This window comes from Siphateles boraxobius, unplaced genomic scaffold (assembly GCF_051911475.1).
Source record: "Siphateles boraxobius isolate OS27281-9 unplaced genomic scaffold, OSU_SipBor_1 41, whole genome shotgun sequence".
Classification (NCBI taxonomy): domain Eukaryota; kingdom Metazoa; phylum Chordata; class Actinopteri; order Cypriniformes; family Leuciscidae; genus Siphateles; species Siphateles boraxobius.
The window spans coordinates 585,001-605,000 of NW_027509042.1; the positions used below are offsets into that span (position 1 = coordinate 585,001).

The 20,000-nt window shown below is 41.9% G+C and overlaps 1 protein-coding gene across 3 annotated transcripts in view; it reads right to left on the reverse strand.

Annotated features, from left to right (window-relative positions):
* kcnq2b (potassium voltage-gated channel, KQT-like subfamily, member 2b) overlaps positions 1-15,615 on the reverse strand; it is a 57,997-nt gene extending 42,382 nt beyond the window's left edge. For 2 of the 3 annotated variants that reach the window (XM_077197657.1, XM_077197656.1), the window contains exon 1: positions 15,141-15,562. In XM_077197657.1, the coding sequence (XP_077053772.1) occupies positions 15,141-15,436 (296 nt within the window). In that variant the 5' untranslated portion in view covers positions 15,437-15,562. Of the gene's footprint in view, positions 1-15,140 lie in introns of all 3 variants that reach the window. The other variant, XM_077197654.1, reaches the window with a different exon arrangement.
* Between the last annotated feature and the right edge of the window lie 4,385 nt (positions 15,616-20,000).

Sequence of the window (20,000 nt, forward strand, 5' to 3'; positions counted from 1 at the left end):
CCCTGAGTTAAAAAATAAGGAAGTATGATATGTGTATGATGCACTATAATTCCAGTTGGCATATACATACACTACAAAAGTTTGGAATCAAAAACACAGTAAAAAAACTGTAATATTGTGAAAGCAGTAAATCATCATATTATAGTGATTTCTGAAGGATCATGTGACACTGAAGACTGGAGTAATGATGCTGAAAATTCAGCTTTGATCACAGGAATAAATTACATTTTACTATATATTCACATAACAGCTGTTTTACATTGTAATAATATTTAAAACATTTTACTGTATTTTTTGAACAAGTAAATGCAGGACTGTTGAGCAGAAACACATTAAAACATTATAAAAACAGAAGATGGACAAAACGACTCGGTTTTCCTGTTTCCAGTTCACAATGTTAAAACCAGAGCATTTCAGTCTGATCTGTGCAGAGAGGCTGGAAATCATGAACAACAAACGGTTTTAAAAAAATAAAATAAAATGCTGATCCAACCTTTATAACTTAGCGTGAATCAAGATCTAAACGCGTTCAACAGCACGAGCGTCATGAGTAATTGATGGTGTCACACACACACACGCACACACACACGCACACGCACACACACACACACACACACACACACACACACACACACACACACACACACACACACACACACACACACACACACACACACACACACACAGACACAGACACAGACACAGACACACACACACACACACACAGACACGCACACGCACACACACACACACACATATATATATAGAATCGATGCACTTGAATCATTTGTTGTGTTGATCTATTTCAATTACTTTTGTTTGATTTGTTCATTGCAAACCGCTGAAAGTCTGTACATTGTGACAATAAACCTGATTTGCAGGGGGGGGGGGGGGGGGGTACTTTCGATACTTTCGATTCTTTTAGGATAAAAAAGTCTTTAGATCCTCTGTAGCCCTGTGTTTAAATTTCAATTACTCAACACAACAAATTGAGTATAATATAGATGCAAGAACAAAAAGCTGCCAGGCTGCTGCTATGTGGTTTCTAGGGTGTTCTAGGTGGTTGCTAGGTGGTTTCTTGTCATGATTCTGCCATCTTGTTCCTGATATTCTCTTGTCTTGAGGCAGAATCATGACAGTCCCATGTTTTCATGTTCAGCACATGGCCATTTGTTTGGGCCATGTGCTTGCGTTGTCATTTCTAACCCCGCCCCCTTGTTATCCTCGTTTTGTAATTATTACCATATTAGTTTCACCTGTTGTTCATTTTTAGCCTCCCTTTATAACTCCCTTGTGTTTCTCTGTCGGTTCACTGTTAAACTCTGTCTATCATTGATCATCGTGTGTCTATCTTTATAGTACACTTCTGTGAGTACTTTGTCTAGTATCCAGTTTAATGTATTGTGAGTTTTTATTATTAGTTTTTGCCTAGTCAAGTCTTTATTTATCATCTAGTCTTAGTCTTGCTTGTTGCCTCTTGTTCTGCCCCCTTGTGGGTTTTGTTTTCTGTTTTGTCTTCAATAAATTGTTTGTAGAGCATTCACTTTGCTTTTGGGTTCGTCTATCTGCACTCCAATGACAGTTTCTTACTGGCTCAAATCAAGAGTCGAGTCATCAAGTCTCTGTGATTTCTGATGCTCCACGATTCTCGCCAGCACAAACATGCACATCTTACATTTAGTTGATCTGTGTGTAAATTAAATGATGGAGGCGTTCTGTTACAAACACAGGCTCACGTTAATGACCAGAGCAGCTGCAATCGGCAGGAGGTTTAATGGCCAAAATAATGTTATATATATATAATGTTATACAAAGACCAAGACAGACGGCTTAATCCAGGTTCACTCAGAAAATATGTCATTATACAACGGTAGAATGAGTTACAAATGCAGTTTCATGTTGACTTCATGTTTCTGCCGACAGCATCGTCTGTGGCTGCTGTGTGACTGAAATAGCAGCTTTTAGATGCTGCAATTCAAACAGCAAGAGCATCGTTTTACTCCGCAGAAACCAGATCCAGTCCTTCATTTATCCTGCATGTTTTCCCTCTAATAGGACGTTTGTTTGTTCTTTGACCCATAAAACTGGGCTTTACAACCCTTAATTTATTCCTGTGATCAAAGCTGAATTTTCAGCATCATTACTCCAGTCTTCAGTGTCACATGATCCTTCAGAAATCAGTAGAATATGATGATATGATGATCAAGAAACAGTTATGAGTAATTAATTAAAAATATGATTATTTCAAGCTTTTGGTCGGGTACATTCCCATTAATCATAATATTTTCAAGCCTTTATACAACCTAATGAACAATTATAATACAAGGTTATGCCACATAAATGGCAGTATAGAAAAAGAAAGGGAGTAAAGAAAGAGCTCATCTTTTGTACACAAATCAGTTATGAAATATCTAACATTCACATCAACACTAAAAGCTGGAATAAATAGGGGTGTAACAATATATCGCAATGCAAAAATGTGTATCCTGGATAGTGACAATATGTATTTTGTATAGTTCACAATAAAATAAAAATTACTATGTGAGAAAAAAATCTAGTTTTTAGAGTTTTAGTGTCAGTACTACATTAATATATAATGTCTAATAATGCAATGGGTCTATAATGCCAGATGTTACCAGTAAACAGTGGCTTACATTATTTTAAATATGAAAGAGTGCAAGAATATTCATCTAAAATAATTCAGTATTTTCAGCTTCAGAATCATGAATATTGTTATTCTGGTGTCTCTATTATCCTGTGCATTGGGTTACAGCACCAAGTCTATTCATTTACACTCCCAATATGATACCAAATTTAGCATTTTAATAAACACACAGTAAATATTTTTTTTAACTTTTCATCATATGTCTTGGATTATCGCAATAATATCTTATCGTGAGTTCAGTATCATGATATGTATCGGTCACCGTATATAAATGCATGAAAAAACCTCCAGCTGGTGTTTATGAGGTGTACGTCTCCTTCATCACTATAATGTGTGGCACAAGAATAGCTCCATATAAACCAGCTCATGAATCAGTGTGTGTGTCAGTGTGTGTGTCAGTGACGGCGCAGGGCAGATTGCCCGAACACGTCTCTGTCGGCCTGAGACCATGCTGCTTTTTTCACAGCAAACTTAAATGGTGGTGCCTGATTCACACCTGAGCTGAGAGGTCACACACACTCACTCACTCACGCACATGCACACGCACGCACACACACACTCACCTCACACACACAAACACACGCACGCACGCACACACACTCACTCACTCACTCACGCACATGCACACGCACGCACACACACACTCACCTCACACACACACACACACACGCACGCACGCACGCACGCACGCACGCACGCACGCACGCACGCACTCACTCACTCACTCACTCACTCACTCACTCACTCACTCACTCACTCACTCACACACGCACGCACGCACGCACGCACGCACACTCACTCACTCACTCACTCACTCACGCACATGCACACGCACGCACGCACACACACACTCACCTCACACACACACACACACACACGCACGCACGCACGCACACACACTCACTCACTCACTCACTCACTCACTCACTCACGCACGCACGCACACTCACTCACTCACTCACGCACATGCACACGCACGCACACACACACACACTCACTCACCTCACACACACACACACACACACGCACACACGCACACTCACTCACTCACTCAGTCACTCACTCACTCACTCACACACGCACGCACGCACGCACACTCACTCACTCACTCACTCACTCACTCACGCACATGCACACGCACGCACACACACACTCACCTCACACACACACACACACACACGCACGCACGCACGCACACACACTCACTCACTCACTCACGCACATGCACATGCACACTCACACACTCACACACGCACACACACACTATAATGATGAGTATTAATCAGTGAGTGCTGGCTGTGGCTGCAGAAAGACAGAAGCGCTCAAAAGGCCGCACAAGGCTTGAGTTTTACAGGACAATGTTGTCACATGAGAGACGCGCGTGTCATATTCATCATAACTCACTTAAATAACACAACTTTACCTCCTTTTGGTGATTAAATGAAGTCAGCATAAAATTGCATGTTAAATTCTGTATTGTATATATTCACAATCATGTTGACAAAGATTAATCTGTCTGCCTGGAACACTAAAATATGAAACATATTTTGAAATATGAAATACTGTAAAAATGCTGCTTAATTGGGGACGTTCCCCGACTACATTTATATCATGGAATTATACAGTAAAATACTATTTTTGAAAGTGAAAAAGTAAGTCATATAATTTACAGTGTAAATCATGATCTGTCATTCCCAGTTCTCTTTGTGTGTCAGACCTTGATGGTTTTTAATAGAAAATGACACGTTTTGTTATCAGTTATGTACATTAGGGTTTTATGTTCCATCTTATGTTGTGAAATGAATGTTTTTTGCACTATTTTAGTGTCATGTGTGGTGTTTAGCATTTTCAGCTTATGGAAAAGACTTTGATTTTTCACATGCCTCTTTACTACTTGTGTTTTTTCCCTTGCCTCTGAAACATCGTGACAGCGACAGTTTTAACTCAATTTATTTATTTTACTAACCCTAACCCAGTTTCCAAACCGTCTACGATTAGCAGTTTTTGCTGAAGTGAGCGACTTACTCTGCAGTTTCCTGTCAACATGTTTTTTATACTCATACACAACCTTCTAAAGACACAGAAACACACAGCGGTTTAGAAACATCTGCAACAAAAACACATGAGTGGAGAATTTCAGCAACTTCTTACAGTCAAATCACTGATAATGCTTAAAACTCATTTTACTTGTAAAGCATTTTTATACGTACTGTCCCAAAGTAGCTTTACACACAAACATTAAAATGCTGGGTTGTTTTAACCCAACTTTGGGTCAAATATGGACAAACCCAAATGTTGGGTTAAAAATGTAATTAAAAAATGTAACCCAACAGTTAGGTTTGTCCATATTTGACCCAAAGTTGGGTTGAAACAATCCAGAATTTTTTAGAGTGTAGTTCTTTAAGTAAAACGTACTCGGTTACTAACGTAACCTCGGTTCTCTCTAGAGAGGGAACGAGTACTGCGTAATATCTTACGCTATGGGGAAAACCTCTTTTCCACGAGATATTGAAGCCAAAAATTATCCTTTAATTTTGACTAATGTAAAACGCTGTGCGGCAGCGTGCAGACATAGGCAAGACGGCTCGCGCGCCTATTGGCTGCCCTGCGGCAACAGCAGCAAGCCTATCGAGAGAGGCCCTGCGTGACGTGACATCCAATGAGGGTGCTTCGCGCCCATTTCGTCGCGTCCCGCCAGAATAGGCGTGGCCTTGGCCTATAAATACGCTCGACAGGCTGATACAAACTGGTTTTCATCGCTGAAGCGAACCAGCGCTGTTGTATGCACGGCAAGATACGCAGTACTCGTTCCCTCTCTAGAGAGAACCGAGGTTACATTAGTAACCGAGTACGTTCTCTTACGAGAGTATCTCTCGTACTGCGTAATATCTTACGCTATGGGGAACACAATGTAAGACGCCGTGCGTACTGGGATCCGCCACCAAAGTCCCAAGGGCAGTAGCCCGGGGCTCATATAGTGCATAATCACCGTAGGCTCACAGAGAGTCGGAGAAGAGAGGCTACCAGCATCATTCCCCATGAAATAGCATCCCATAGGAGCTAGTAATGTCAACAGTATATCCCGCAGACAGGGTGAACGCGTTCAGCCTGAACTGGGCAAAAGTACGGGCTATTCAACACCCATGGAGCTGTTCCATCGATCAGTGAGCGATACTCAATCAAAACTCAGCATTCTGCGCCGGCGCAGCGGGACAGATAGTACTGAATTCTAGACCGACAGCAGCTTGGCCTGTAAGGCGGGAACCTCTAGGTTATAGAACCTTATAAATGTAGACGGCGAGGCCCAGCCCGCCGCCATACAGATATCATGCAAGGAAATCCCACTAGACCACGCCCACGAAGAGGCCACGCCTCTCGTGGAGTGCGCTCTGACACCCAAAGGACACTGCAGGCCCTTAGAAGTGTAAGCCAGCGCTATGGCATCGACTATCCATCTGGATAGGCTCTGTTTTGATGCGGCCAGTCCCTTGGAGTATCCGCCAAACAAAACAAAGAGCTGCTCGGTCTGCCTGAAGACAGACGAGCGGGACACATAAGCTCTCAGCGCCCTAACGGGGCAAAGGAGATTAGCATCCGCCTCCTCATTGTTCACCGGGAGGGCGCACAGGGAAATAACCTGGGCCCTGAACGGTGTGTTGAGGGATTTTGGCACGTACCCGTGCCTTGGTTTGAGTATGACTTTTGAGTCATTAGGCCCAAACTCCATACAGGACGCGCTTACTGAAAGCGCTTGTAAGTCCCCCACGCTCTTTATTGAAGCAAGAGCCACAAGAAATACCGTTTTGAAAGACAGGTGCTTCATGTCTGACAAATGGATTGGCTCGAATGGGGCACCTTTCAGGGCTTCCAGAACCGTAGAAAGGTCCCACATAGGGACTGAGGGAGGTCTGGAAGGACTCAGCCTCCGAGCTCCCCTGAGGAATCGCACGACGAGGTCGTTTTTCCCCAGTGACTGGCCAGACGTCGGTTTTGCAAACGCCGTTATGGCCGCCACGTATACTTTGAGCGTGGACGGGGTTCTACCCTTATCCAGCAGCTCCTGAAGGAAGGAGAGCCCTTCCGTAACCCCGCAGTCTACGGGTGAAAAGCCCTGAGCTTGACACCAGGTAGAGAACACTGACCATTTCGAGGAGTAGAGCCGTCTAGTAGACGGGGCCCTAGCCTGCGTGATCGTGTTTAACACTCCCTCCGGGAGGTTAGCGGGTACCCGTTGATGGCCCACATTTGTAGGGACCATAACTCCGGGCGAGGATGCCAAATCGAGCCCTTTGCCTGAGAGAGGAGGTCTCTCCTCACTGGTATCGGCCACGGGGCAGTGCTGGTCAGCTGCATCAGAACTGGGAACCAGGTTTGGTTCGTCCATAGCGGAGCCACGAGCAGCACTGGGCATCCATTTTCCCTGATTCGTTCCAGCACTTGAGGCAGGAGCGAGACGGGGGGAAAAGCATAGAGTGGGCGTCGGGGCCATACGTGGGCCAGCGCATCCCTGCTCTTGGAGAAAAAGTTCGGACAGTGAGCGTTTTCCTGGGACGCGAACAGGTCCACCTGCGCTCTGCCGAATGTCTCCCACAGCAGTTGGATCGCCTGCGGGTGCAGCGACCATTCTCCTGCTGGGACATTGTTTCTGGACAGTCTGTCTGGTCCCAGATTCAGGTGACCAGGCACATGCGCTGCTTTCAGTGAAAGCAGGTTGTGCTGAGCCCAGTCCAGGAGGCGTTTCGTCAGCCTGTAAAGGCTTCGGGACCTGACGCCGCCCTGGTGATTTATGTACGCCACCACTGACATGTTGTCCGACCGGACTAAGACGTGGCGGCCTTTTATCTGGGGACAAAAGCGCCTTAGCGCGTTGTCTACTGCCAGCATTTCTAGACAGTTTATGTGTAGGAGCTTCTCCCGTTCTGACCACTGGCCAAAGAACGGTCTGCCCTCGAGCAGCGCTCCCCATCCCGAGGTGGAGGCGTCCGTGGACACCACCATCACACTCGAGGGAGTCCCCAGACTCACGCCTGACTGGTACCAGTCGGCTTTTTTCCAAGGTTTCAGAGCCGAGACGCATTTCCTGTCGACCCTGAGGCGAAACAGACCAGCGGCCCAAGCCCCGGGCGGAACTCGTGCTTTCAGCCATAACTGCAGTGGGCGCATGCGAAGCAGGCCCAGCTGAAGTACTGAGGATGCTGAGGCCATGAGGCCCAGCATTTTCTGAAACCGTTTGAGCGGGACTATAGAGCCGCGGCGGAAGGATTTCACGGCGCGCTGAAAGTTCAGTCCTCGCTCCGGCGACAGACGTGCTGTCATAGACAGCAAGAATCTCAAGAATCGCCTGTGACGTGACGCAATCTGTATTTGGAAATAGGCGTCTTTCAGATCTATTGACATGAACCAGTCTCCCTGGCGCACGTGCGCGAGGATTTTGCTGGTTGTCAGCATTTTGAACTTGCGTTTCAGAAGCGCTTTGTTCAATTGTCGCAGATCTAGAATGGGTCTGAGACCCCCGTCTTTTTTCGGTACCAGAAAATATCTGCTGTATACACCCCCTTCGCTCTGAGCCTGAGATAAAGGTTCTATGGCCCCTTTGCTCAGTAGTTTCGTTATTTCGGTTCGAAGTAGATGAGATACTTCGTTGTCCACCGTGGTTTCGACACGTGCCGTGCAATGGCGGGGACGTCGAGCGAACTGTAGCGAATAGCCTCTCTTTATAGTGTTCAACACCCATTCTGATACCCCGGGAAGCATTGCCCATGCATTCGCGTGGATAGCTAGAGGCAGAATGATATCCGGGCTCTGGCCGCGGCACAGCGGCGGCTGCAGAGCTTCGGTGTGCTGAGACAATAAAGTGTTTAAAGTGTGCGAGGCGGGGGGCGCGCCGATCACGGCGGGCAGCCTGTTCGCACTCGCTTTCTCTATGACAAATTGTGGAGAGAGAACGAGCGGGACAAACCCCGTAGGGTTCAGCGTGTCTGTGAGTGAATGTGGGCGCGGGACAGCGGGCACATTTACTGCACTGAAAACACCGTCGGCTTGCGCTGACTGAATATGTGTTGGTTTCGTTTTTACAGAAACCGTGGGACACGCACTGTGTAGTGTTTGTGGGCACTGTGTCGTGGGCACATTCACTACGTTTGCACAATCGACATGAGTCGATTTTATTTGTGCTAGCCCTGAACTGTGGCGGGCTGTGTCTGCGTGTGGGAATGGGCACTGTGACGTGGGCATTCTTACAACACTCATAACACCATCGGCTTTGGCCGGGACACCAGAAAATACACTCTTTATTGGATTTATCTGGGTCGCCGTAAAAATGGCGTTAATGTGCAGGCAAGCGGGCTGTGGTACCGGCTTGTTTACTGCGAAATACACTGGAACAGTCACATTGTTTGGAACTGAACGAGCGAGAGGTTTCGGTTGAGTCTGGCCGCGGCGAGACTTAAACACCGTGGGTCTTAGCTGACTGTATGTGTGTTGGTATCGTTTTACAGAAAACGTGGCACATGCAGTGTGTAGTGTTTGTGGGCACAGGGTTGTGGGCACATTCACTACATTTAATGCACAATTGACATGAGTCGATTTCATATGTGCGAGCCCTGCACTTTGGCGGGCTGTGTTTGTGTGTAGAAATGAACACTGGGCTGTGGGTATTTTATTACACTCATAACACCATCGGCTGTGGCCGGAATACCAGAAAATACATTGCTTATATGATTTTTCTGGGTCGCCGTGGAAACGGCATTTGTGTGCAGGCAAGCGGGCCATGGTACCGGCTTGTTTACTGCAAAATACACTGGAACAGTCACATTTTCTTGGAACTGAACAAGCAAAAAGTATCAGTGCAAGTCTGGCCGCGGCGAGACTAAATTTTATCTGCTGCGAGAGCTGGGATCGAACACGGGTCTCCCGTGCGATGGCTGTAGGTTTCGCCACTGAGCCACAGGGGGAAACACAGCCTAAAATAGCTCGAGCACATAATAGAGCGTCATCACAGTTTTGTGTGTGTTGGCGTTTGTTTGCAGGCGTGCGTGTTATACAACAGGCTCATTGCTGCAATATTGACATTTTCAGCCGCTCAAACTAAGAGGAGCTGAGATATGTTTGAGAAATGGAGATTGGTCCGGCCTCGGCGGGACTAAAAATACACTCTTTCCTCATTTTGCCGGTGACGCATGCCCACGGGGGGCGGGGGCGGGGTAGCTTTCTTATAACGTAAAGAAAGCTAGCCGCGGTTTTGATGCTGGCCCGTTTCCCTGACGACTCGCGGGCAGAAGGGGGAGACCCACAGAGCTCGCCCAATCCTCACTGTCCAACGCGGGGATATAGCAGCTGGCCTCCTCTACAGATGCAGCTATCTTGTCGTCACTAATGGCGGAAGCGGCGGCGCTGTCCGTCAGTGAGCGACTCGATTGAAGCTGGTGAAGCTGGCGGGCGAACCGGCGAGCTTTCACGGGCTGGAGAAGGCTCGAGGACCCGCTGAATACGGCGCTTTGCGGCGCGGCACTACAGCGGGCGGGAGTGCAGACTCGGAGAAAAAATGCCAGGCAAGTCCTCAGAGTCACCATGGCAATAGTTCCACAGGAACGAAGCGTCTTCAAAAAGACGCTGCTCTTTTAGATAAAGAGAGAGAGAGAGAGAGAGAGAGTGTGAGTCGCGACGGCGAACACACACTCTAGCAGTGAAAAAGGATATTAACGCCGGAAAGCGTAGCAGGTACGGCGGCTGAAGGCGGCGAGGTGAAGGCCAGCGGCTTCAGGCTCGAAGGCTCGTCCCGCAGAAGGCTTACTATCAGACGGCGCGGCTTCTCACTCCGGATCCAGCGATGCAGTTGTGCTTCGCTGAAGAGATGAAAATCAGTTTGTATCAGCCTGTCGAGCGTATTTATAGGCCAAGGCCACGCCTATTCTGGCGGGACGCGACGGTTACTAACGTAACTCGGTTACTAACGTAACCTCGGTTCTCTCTAGAGAGGGAACGAGTACTGCGTATCATGCCGTGCATACAACAGCGCTGGTTCGCTTCAGCGATGAAAACCAGTTTGTATCAGCCTGTCGAGCGTATTTATAGGCCAAGGCCACGCCTATTCTGGCGGGACGCGACGAAATGGGCGCGAAGCACCCCCATTGGATGTCACGTCACGCAGGGCCTCTCTCGATAGGCTTGCTGCTGTTGCCGCAGGGCAGCCAATAGGCGCGCGAGCCGTCTTGCCTATGTCTGCACGCTGCCGCACAGCGTTTTACATTAATCAAAATTAAAGGATAATTTTTGGCTTCAATATCTCGTGGAAAAGAGGTTTTCCCCATAGCGTAAGATATTACGCAGTACGAGAGATACTCTCGTAAGAGAACTAAGATGACTATGACAATGACAGAAAGCACTGGAGGAACTAATGTAGAAATGAATCCTGTATCTCCCACACAACTGCTAATTTTATTACTTATAAGATATAATCCAGTATTCATGATAACATTGACTAATCAGTCCACTGTTCAATTAAACATAATTATGATAAAGAGTAAATCAGATTCAGAGAAACAACAACATCAGATAGGAAGGAAGTGGGGAAATATGGGGAAAAAAAGATAAATCATAATAGAAAATAATTGAATTGAGAGCAGTTCTTACTATTAACGTTTATTATTAAAGAGCTCTAATTCAGTTCTTTCTATAAAGAATGCAGTTGCAGAGCTCTCTCTTTCAATAACAGAGATCTGTAATTATACATATCTTTAATGTGTTGTTTTTAATAGTAAAAATTCAATTAGAGAGCTCTGAACTTGCATTTTTACTAGTAAGAATTTAATTGTAGAGCTCTCTAATTGGAATTCTAAGTAAAAATTCAATCGTTATTCAATCAATTCAATAGAAAATGAATGGAAGTCAATGACTATAGTGAAAATTCATTTGCAGAGTTCACACACACACACGCACGCGCGCACACACACACACAAATATATTGAGTCGATTGCGCTTGAGACAGTAAAGTCTTTTAACATTCATTAGTTTTACAAACAGTTCTGAAATAAATCAAACAGCAACAATTTATCATGATTTACATAGTAAATCTTCAGATACCAATGCAAAAAACGTCGGAAATGTAAAAAATCTCTTCACTTTAAATATGTGAATATCATTCATCTGATCAAACTTAATTTTGATTACAATGTTTGTGCATCTTTCTATAATGAAGTTGCGTTGGTTCGTTTGCATCTAATGATTGACACCCAGGCCTTTAAACAGGGCCTGAAGATGTGTGTGTTCTGCGTGTGTGTCTCAGGCCACATTTACACATAGCATGATATTTAGAGAAATGAATACCACACAACATCGTTTTCAAAAAAGCTGTCATTTACATCAACCAGCATAAATACGCCGCCGAGCGCCATCATAACTACGCCAAACCATGGTGTAGGGAGAAGGATAAAAGCAATGCAGGCCAATCAGAATCGACAACAACTACGGCGCTCAAGTTAAGCATTTTCTGGCGCATAATGTGACGTTTGAGAACCTAAAACCCCGTTTCTCCCAGTTAACACGGGCACATAACCGGCGTTATCAGAAATCTCCACTTTGGCCGGAGTTTTTAGAAATAATCGCTTTCTGTGATAAAAACGGGGTTTTCGCGTAAATGAGAGGCCAAACCACAGGGAAATATCTGCGTTTTCCCTTCGTGTAAACGGGGCATCAGGATGGATGTGTTTCACAGGAGCTGTCCGTGTGCGGTGGTGCTGAAACCAGCGACAGACATTCACTTTAATAAATGGACTGAGATTATTACAAGATACAGGGCCACATCTGCGGCTGATATCACTAAAACATACATCATCTAAACTTATCCAGACACCAGATATCATTTTTCATATTGTTTTACTAGTGGGTTCAGGACACTATAGTTCATTTATGTAAGTGAGGAGACCAAAATAAAGTAAACTGTGAAATATTATCCCCCAAATATTTTTCATACAGTGACTACCAGTAAAATTTATAAAAATTTGTGAACAAAAATGATTCGGACACTTTGAGCTGATCATGTTTTGCTGAAGTGTTTTTTCTGTAATTGCTAATGCACCTTTTTACACCACAGACTGAACAACATGAAGCATTGCTTGGTGATTGGTTGAGCTAAACTGGTATTATCTAATTGTGTAGTTAAATTTAACCGCTGACAGATATTCGACATAATTCATGTGTGAGAGTCTAACAGAAGGACGGACAAAACCAGTGACACATCAACTGAGTTCTTGTCATATTTTATTACCATTTTCTAAACTATAGTGAATAAACTGTGTTAATGTGAGAAATATTGAAGGTGTGTGAATAACTGCTTTTGATCAAACTCCACACTATTATACATGATACAGATGATCTTAAAGTGCTGCCAGATCTCGACTGTGAGGGTAATTTGACGCATAAACTGATCGGATGTGATCGCTGTTGATTAAACAGTGCATACGTGTTTTTGGTGATCGCAGACGTTTGTAATTCAGCCTTCGGTGTGTCGCTCTGACTGTTTATAACACGAGTTACAGACACGAGGATCCAGGTCTGAGATGAGAAAGAGAAACCACATTCTGCAGGATTTTAACTGAAAATCCAGGTTCACATTCACATGAGCTCTGGCCAAGATGAGGACAAGGAAAAATGAAACTAAATATCTTACAAACATAAAATGTGCCTCCAAACAGCGTCAGATTGGGTTTATTTGGCTTGTAACGGGAACCTACAACCTGAACACAATATGAGAAAGATTCCCTGGTTGAATGACTATTAAAAGCCAGCTTTCAGAGCGATATAACGCTGAACAATATAAACATCTGGAACTGCATGAGATGCACAACAGAAGCATGACAGATCTTTGAACATCAGCCTATTAAACTCGATTAAACCGAACTATTAAAAAAGCTTTAAGGAATCTTTTTAGAACTATATAATAAGCAACAAAAAGGAAATCTTCTAATGCTAAAAATCAGTAAAATGCATTAAATGCACATCAAAAGTGCAGCAGAAAACAATTCTCTGTCATGAAGAACGATTCATTTCAGAATAAAAGGGCAAATTATGTATTCAACTAAACAAAGCTTTAAACAACCGGAAGAAAAGTCTATTAATAGAAAAAAATCCTGCCAAACATATTAAACATGAAGTCAAGTCACCTTTATTTATATACAGCGCTTTTTTACAATACAGATTGTTTCAAAGCAGCTTTACAGAGATAACAGGAAAATAATGTTGTAATAATATTAGTAAATATAAAATTAAATGTCCCCAACTAAGCAAGCCAAAAGCCAATTTTAGCGAAATGAAGCGCTTTTCCAACAAGGCACATTCAGAATCAACACTGAACTATTAATATTAAAGAAGATTTGTTTCAGTGATGCCTAAAACTGTTCTTGTACAGCTAGAACAATCGTGTAAGATTCTTATTCATGATTTTAAGGCTCTTCACGATGAGGCACATTTGTACATGTCCAACACGTTGTAAACATATACTCAACCCCAGATCCTTGAGATCAGAGAATCAGGTCTTCTGTCAGAAGGACAAAAGATAAACATGATCTCCTCGTCTCCATTAGATACTACTACTTTCAAATTTAGGCTTAAATCACATCTGTTAAAGCTGAGAACGGGTTTTTCGAGTGTGCCTTATGTATTTTTTTCTTTATGTATTGGTTGTTCTTCTTTATTGTGAAGCACTTTGGGACACCCGTGTTGCACTAAACTGTGCTACACTCAGAAAAAAAGGTACAAAAGCTGTCATTGGGACGGTACCCTACAAAAGGGTTGTAATATGTACCATTTAGGCACTAATATGTCCACTTGTGGTACCAATAGTCTACCTTTGAGGGACTAATATGCACTCTTTAGGTACAAAGGTGTACCGCCACAGTCACAGCTTTTGTACCTTTTTTTCTGAGAGTGTGAGAACGGGTTTCAAGTGTGCCTTATGTATTTTTTTCTTTATTGATTGTTCTCCTTTACTGTGAAGCACTTTGTGCACCTGTGTTGTACTAATCTGTGAATGAATAAATAAGTGTAAACATCTCGCCAAGCGCGTGAAGAGATGCTGACAGACACAGGAGGTTTGAGAAGCTTTTGTTTTGATCTCCGTCAGCAGAAGAAACACTTAAAGGTGCAGATATTCACATAAACAACCGGAAGGAAAGTAACATCATCTATTAATAGAACAATCCTGCCAAACATATTAAACATGAAGCGCTTTTCCACAAGGCACATTCAGAATCGATACTAAACAATCTATAAAAGGTTTTTTTTTAGGTAGATCTGGCTCCTGACTGAACTATTAATATTAAAGAAGCTTTGTTCCAGTGATGCTCAAAACAGTTCTTCTACAGATAGAACCATCTCGCCAAGCGCGTGAGGAGATGCTGACTGACACAGAGGTTTGAGAAGCTCTTTGTTTTGATGGCCATCAGCAGAAGAAACACTTAAAAAAGGTGCAGAGACTCACACGTAAGCGTGGTAAATGAACGCCCATCCGCGCGGTCTCTCCAGAACATTGTAGAGGAAATTCTGCAGGCGTCGGTAGAACGCGTTGCGCTTCGGCGGCCTCTTCCCGGAGATGCTGGATCTCTGTTTGCTCAAGATACTGCCGCGCTTCGACGCGTCCGCGCCCGCGATCAGCAACGCGCCGTCTCGGCTCGAGTCCGTCGCGCCCGCGTCCAGCCCCACGAAGCCCACCTTCAGCTTCTTCTCGGCCGGCGGGGCGTCGGCAAACACGCCGCCGTTGCGGGATTTCTGCACCATGCTGGAAGAGCTGTCGTCATGGAGATCCGCTGCTGATGATGATGATGATGATGATGCTGCGGGTCGGGACAGGTGCGAGCATCACTGCGCGCGAGAGGTGCGCGGCGCTGAGGAACAAGAAGCCAATAGCGATGCGAAGACGATCTGCAGTCTCTCTCTCTCTTTCTACTCACTCACTCACACACACAGACACACACGCGCGCGCGCACACACACTCAAATTAACGGATAGTATCCTGGCAGAAAATTACAAGCACCTTTTCAGTTTTTCTTAAAGTCCCCTGTAGTCAATAATTGTATCCCTTAAAACTCATCTTTGATCACCAAAATTACATATTCAAACGTTTTTTCCTTGAAAAAAAAAAAAACACAAGGCTTGAGTTTTACAGGACAATGTTGTCACATGAGAGACGCGCGTGTCATATTCATCATAACTCACTTAAATAACACAACTTTACCTCCTTTTGGTGATTAAATGAAGTCAGCATAAAATTGCATGTTAAATTCAGTATTATATATTCACAAATGTTAACAAAGATTAATCTGTCTGCCTGGAACACTAAAATATGAAACTTATTTGAAATATGAAATACTGTAAAAATGCTGCTTAATTGGGGACGTTCCCCGACTCATTTATATCATGGAATTATACAGTAAAATACTATTTTTGGAAGTGACATTTTTTTTATTACTATTTTTTTACGTCATCTTATAATTTACAGTGTAAATCATGATCTGTCATTCCCAGTACTCTTTGTGTGTCAGACCTTGATGGTTTTTAATAGAAAATGACACGTTTTGTTATCAGTTATGTACATTAGGGTTTTATGTTCCATCTTATGTTGTGAAATGAATGTTTTTTGCACTATTTTAGTGTCATGTGTGGTGTTTAGCATTTTCAGCTTATGGAAAAGACTTTGATTTTTCACATGCCTCTTTACTACTTGTGTCTTTAAGATGATTGTCAGTATATATTATAAAGGTAAAAAAGCAGATTTTAGTATTTTGGTAAATTAGCATATTTCTGATGCAAAGAATCCTGAACAAAATTGTCCACAACTGTTTTCAAGATTGATAATAATCATAAATGTTTCTTGAGCATCAAATCATCATATTATAGTGATTTCTGAAGGATCATGTGACACTGAAGACTGGAGTAATGATGCTGAAAATCACAGGAATAAATTACATTTTACTATAATATTCACATAGAAAACAGATGTTTTAAATTGTAATAATATTTCACAATATATCAGTTTTTGTTGTTGTATTTTTAATCAAATAAATGCAGCTTTGGAGAGAATATTAAAAATCTTTATATATTACTGTAAATGAAAGTTGTAAATAAAATGTAATTTTTGCTACCATATTTTTTTAAAGATATTAACAGATTTCTTTTTACAGTGTATAAAACCTTTAGCAGCATTTGCTTCGTAAAATACACACATAAAGGCTGTTATTTGAGGAACATCAGCCCCTCTGAAACATCGTGACAGCGACAGTTTTAACTCAATTTATTTATTTTACTTCTTCTCTCCAGTTTCCAAACCGTCTACGATTAGCAGTTTTTGCTGAAGTGAGCGTGTTACTCTGCAGTTTCCTGTCAACATGTTTTTTATACTCATACACAACCTTCTAAAGACACAGAAACACACAGCGGTTTAGAAACATCTGCAACAAAAACACAAGAGTGGAGAATTTCAGCAACTTCTTACAGTCAAATCACTGATAATGCTTAAAACTCATTTTACTTGTAAAGCATTTTTATACGTACTGTCCCAAAGCAGCTTTACACACAAACATTACTAGTACTTTAAGTAAAAAGATGACTATGACAATGACAGAAAGCACTGGAGGAACTAATGTAGAAATGAATCCTGTATCTCCCACACAACTGCTAATTTTATTACTTACAAGATATAATCCAGTATTCATGATAACATTGACTAATCAGCCCACTGTTCAATTAAATATAATTATGATAAAGAGTAAATCAGATTCAGAGAAACAACAACATCAGATAGGAAGGAAGTGGGGAAATATGGGGAATTTTTTTTTTACAGTGTATGAAACCTTAAACAGCATTTGCTTCGTAAAATACACACATAAAGACTTTCTGACTGTTATTCGGTGGAACATCAGCGCCAGTTTTGACTCAATTTATTGAGACACTCTGCAGTTTCAGAGTAGTTGCATGTTCTGCAGTTTCAAGAAATTTAAAATTTTACTTCTTCTCTCCAGTTTCCAAACCATCCACTACGATTAGCAGTTTTTGCTGAAGTGAGCGTGTTACTCTGCAGTTTCCTGTCAACATGTTTTATACTCCTACACAACCTTCAAAAGACACAGAAACACACAGCGGTTTAGAAACGCACACACACACACACACACACACACACACACACCTGACAAAACCTGAAACATGACGCTCTTCCAGCTCAAAACATGACACACACACACTGAGATGCAGCATAACTGGAGATATTAAGTGTCGTTTACTGATAAAACTGATCAAAATTAAGTGAGTTTGTGCTTAAAACAAGAAACAAGTTTTCCTTTTCATTTGAGTTTATTTTTCTGCTCCAACTGACAGAGGTTTTTATTATTACTTTAATGATTTGATGATTTTTTCCAGAAAACAAGACTTAATATTTTCAGTCATTTTGCTTCTCCAATAAAACGTACCTTGATATAAGAATCTTTAGATATTTGTACCGGAAAATAAGACAAAGATACGGAGGAAGAACTTTTTGTTGCAGTCAGTAAACCGAGAGATGTTCTCAGGGAAGCATTTTAAACCTTGATGTGTTCAAAATATGCGTACAATCATAATATTCTGGGTCAAATTGGACCTGATTGGATTCAATACAATTAACCAAAAATCACATTGAAAAACAATCAAAAAGTCAGATAAAAACAGTAAACCTTTAACTTTAATACTTCTCAAACATCTTCTCTCTTGTTTTTTCACGTGTTCATAATTTCTTTGCATGATATAAGCAGGCAAAAAGCGATGTTGCACACGTCTACGAAGTAGACTAATGAAACTAACAAAGTAACCAACTAAATAACAAACCAACGAACAAACATACTAACACTCTAACTAACTAACTAACTAACTAACTAACTAACTAACTAACTAACTAACTAACTAACTAACTAACTAACTAACTAACTAACTAACTAACTAACTAACTAACTAACCAATGAACTAATAAACTAACAAACTAACTAATGAACTTACTAACAAACAAACAAACTTAATAACAACCTAACGAACAAACTAATGAACTAACAAACAAACAAACAAACTTACTAACAAACTAATGAACTAACTAACTAACAAACAAACCAATTAACTAACTAACTAACTAACTAATGAACTAATAAACTAACGAACTAACTAATGAACTTACTAACAAACAAGCAAACTTAGTAACAACCTAACGAACAAACTAATGAACTAACAAACAAACAAACAAACTAACAAACAAACTAACAAACTAACCAATAAACTAATAAACTAACGAACAAACTAATGAACTAACAAACAAACAAACTTACTAACAAACTAACGAACAAACTAACAAACAAACTTACTAACAAACAAACAAATTAATGAACAAACTAACTATTTAAGGAACTAACTAACGAACAAAATAATGATCTAACAAATGAATTAACTAATAATTGAACAAACGAACAAGCAAACTGGATAGATAGGCATGTATATATAAATATATATATGCACCATCTAGCAATGCCAAGATCATAGGTTCGCTTTCCAGCAATATTCGCATGCATGAACTGATAAAAACTTGCACAATAACAGTCTGTGCTGATGATGATCTGCAGGGTCACGACCTTCTATACGTCACATCATCTCTCATCAATCTCAGATCAAACCAGTCCATCAACATCTGAGAGAATAATGCATATTAATTGATATAATGTCACAATGTAAAAAGTAAAAATGCAGTATCTTATATATATTTCTATCATCATCATCATCATCATCATCATCATCCTCATAGGAGAAGCGCTGTTACAGGATGATGGTGATAAACACACACACACACACACACACACACACACACACTGATGGGACTCATTGTTAGCTGAGACGTTGTCATGGCAACACACATCAGAAGAGATGAAAAGTAGAGCTCCATAAGACGACAAACACGCTCTATTTATGTCGTTTTTGCAGCGGTTCTTCTGGTAATCAAGCTTTTCTTTATGTTCCCCTGTAGCGCCGGCCAGAAAACAGATGTTTGTAGTGCTTGTTTCTACTTATATTTAATTGTTAGTGATTTTTAGACTTTCTCTCATGGGGAGAAGGTGAAACAACCCATTGATTTCTCATGATCAATAATACATCCATCCATTAATCCAATAAACAAGAAAATATTATGACTTAACCCATGCAAAAATAACAAGATGTGTAAAATTTGAATAAATATGCACTGTAAAAAATTGGAAGTTTAAGTCAATTAAACTTAAATTATTAAACTGACTTTAAAAACAATGAGTTGAGTCCGTATAACAAAACATGTAAAACGGCT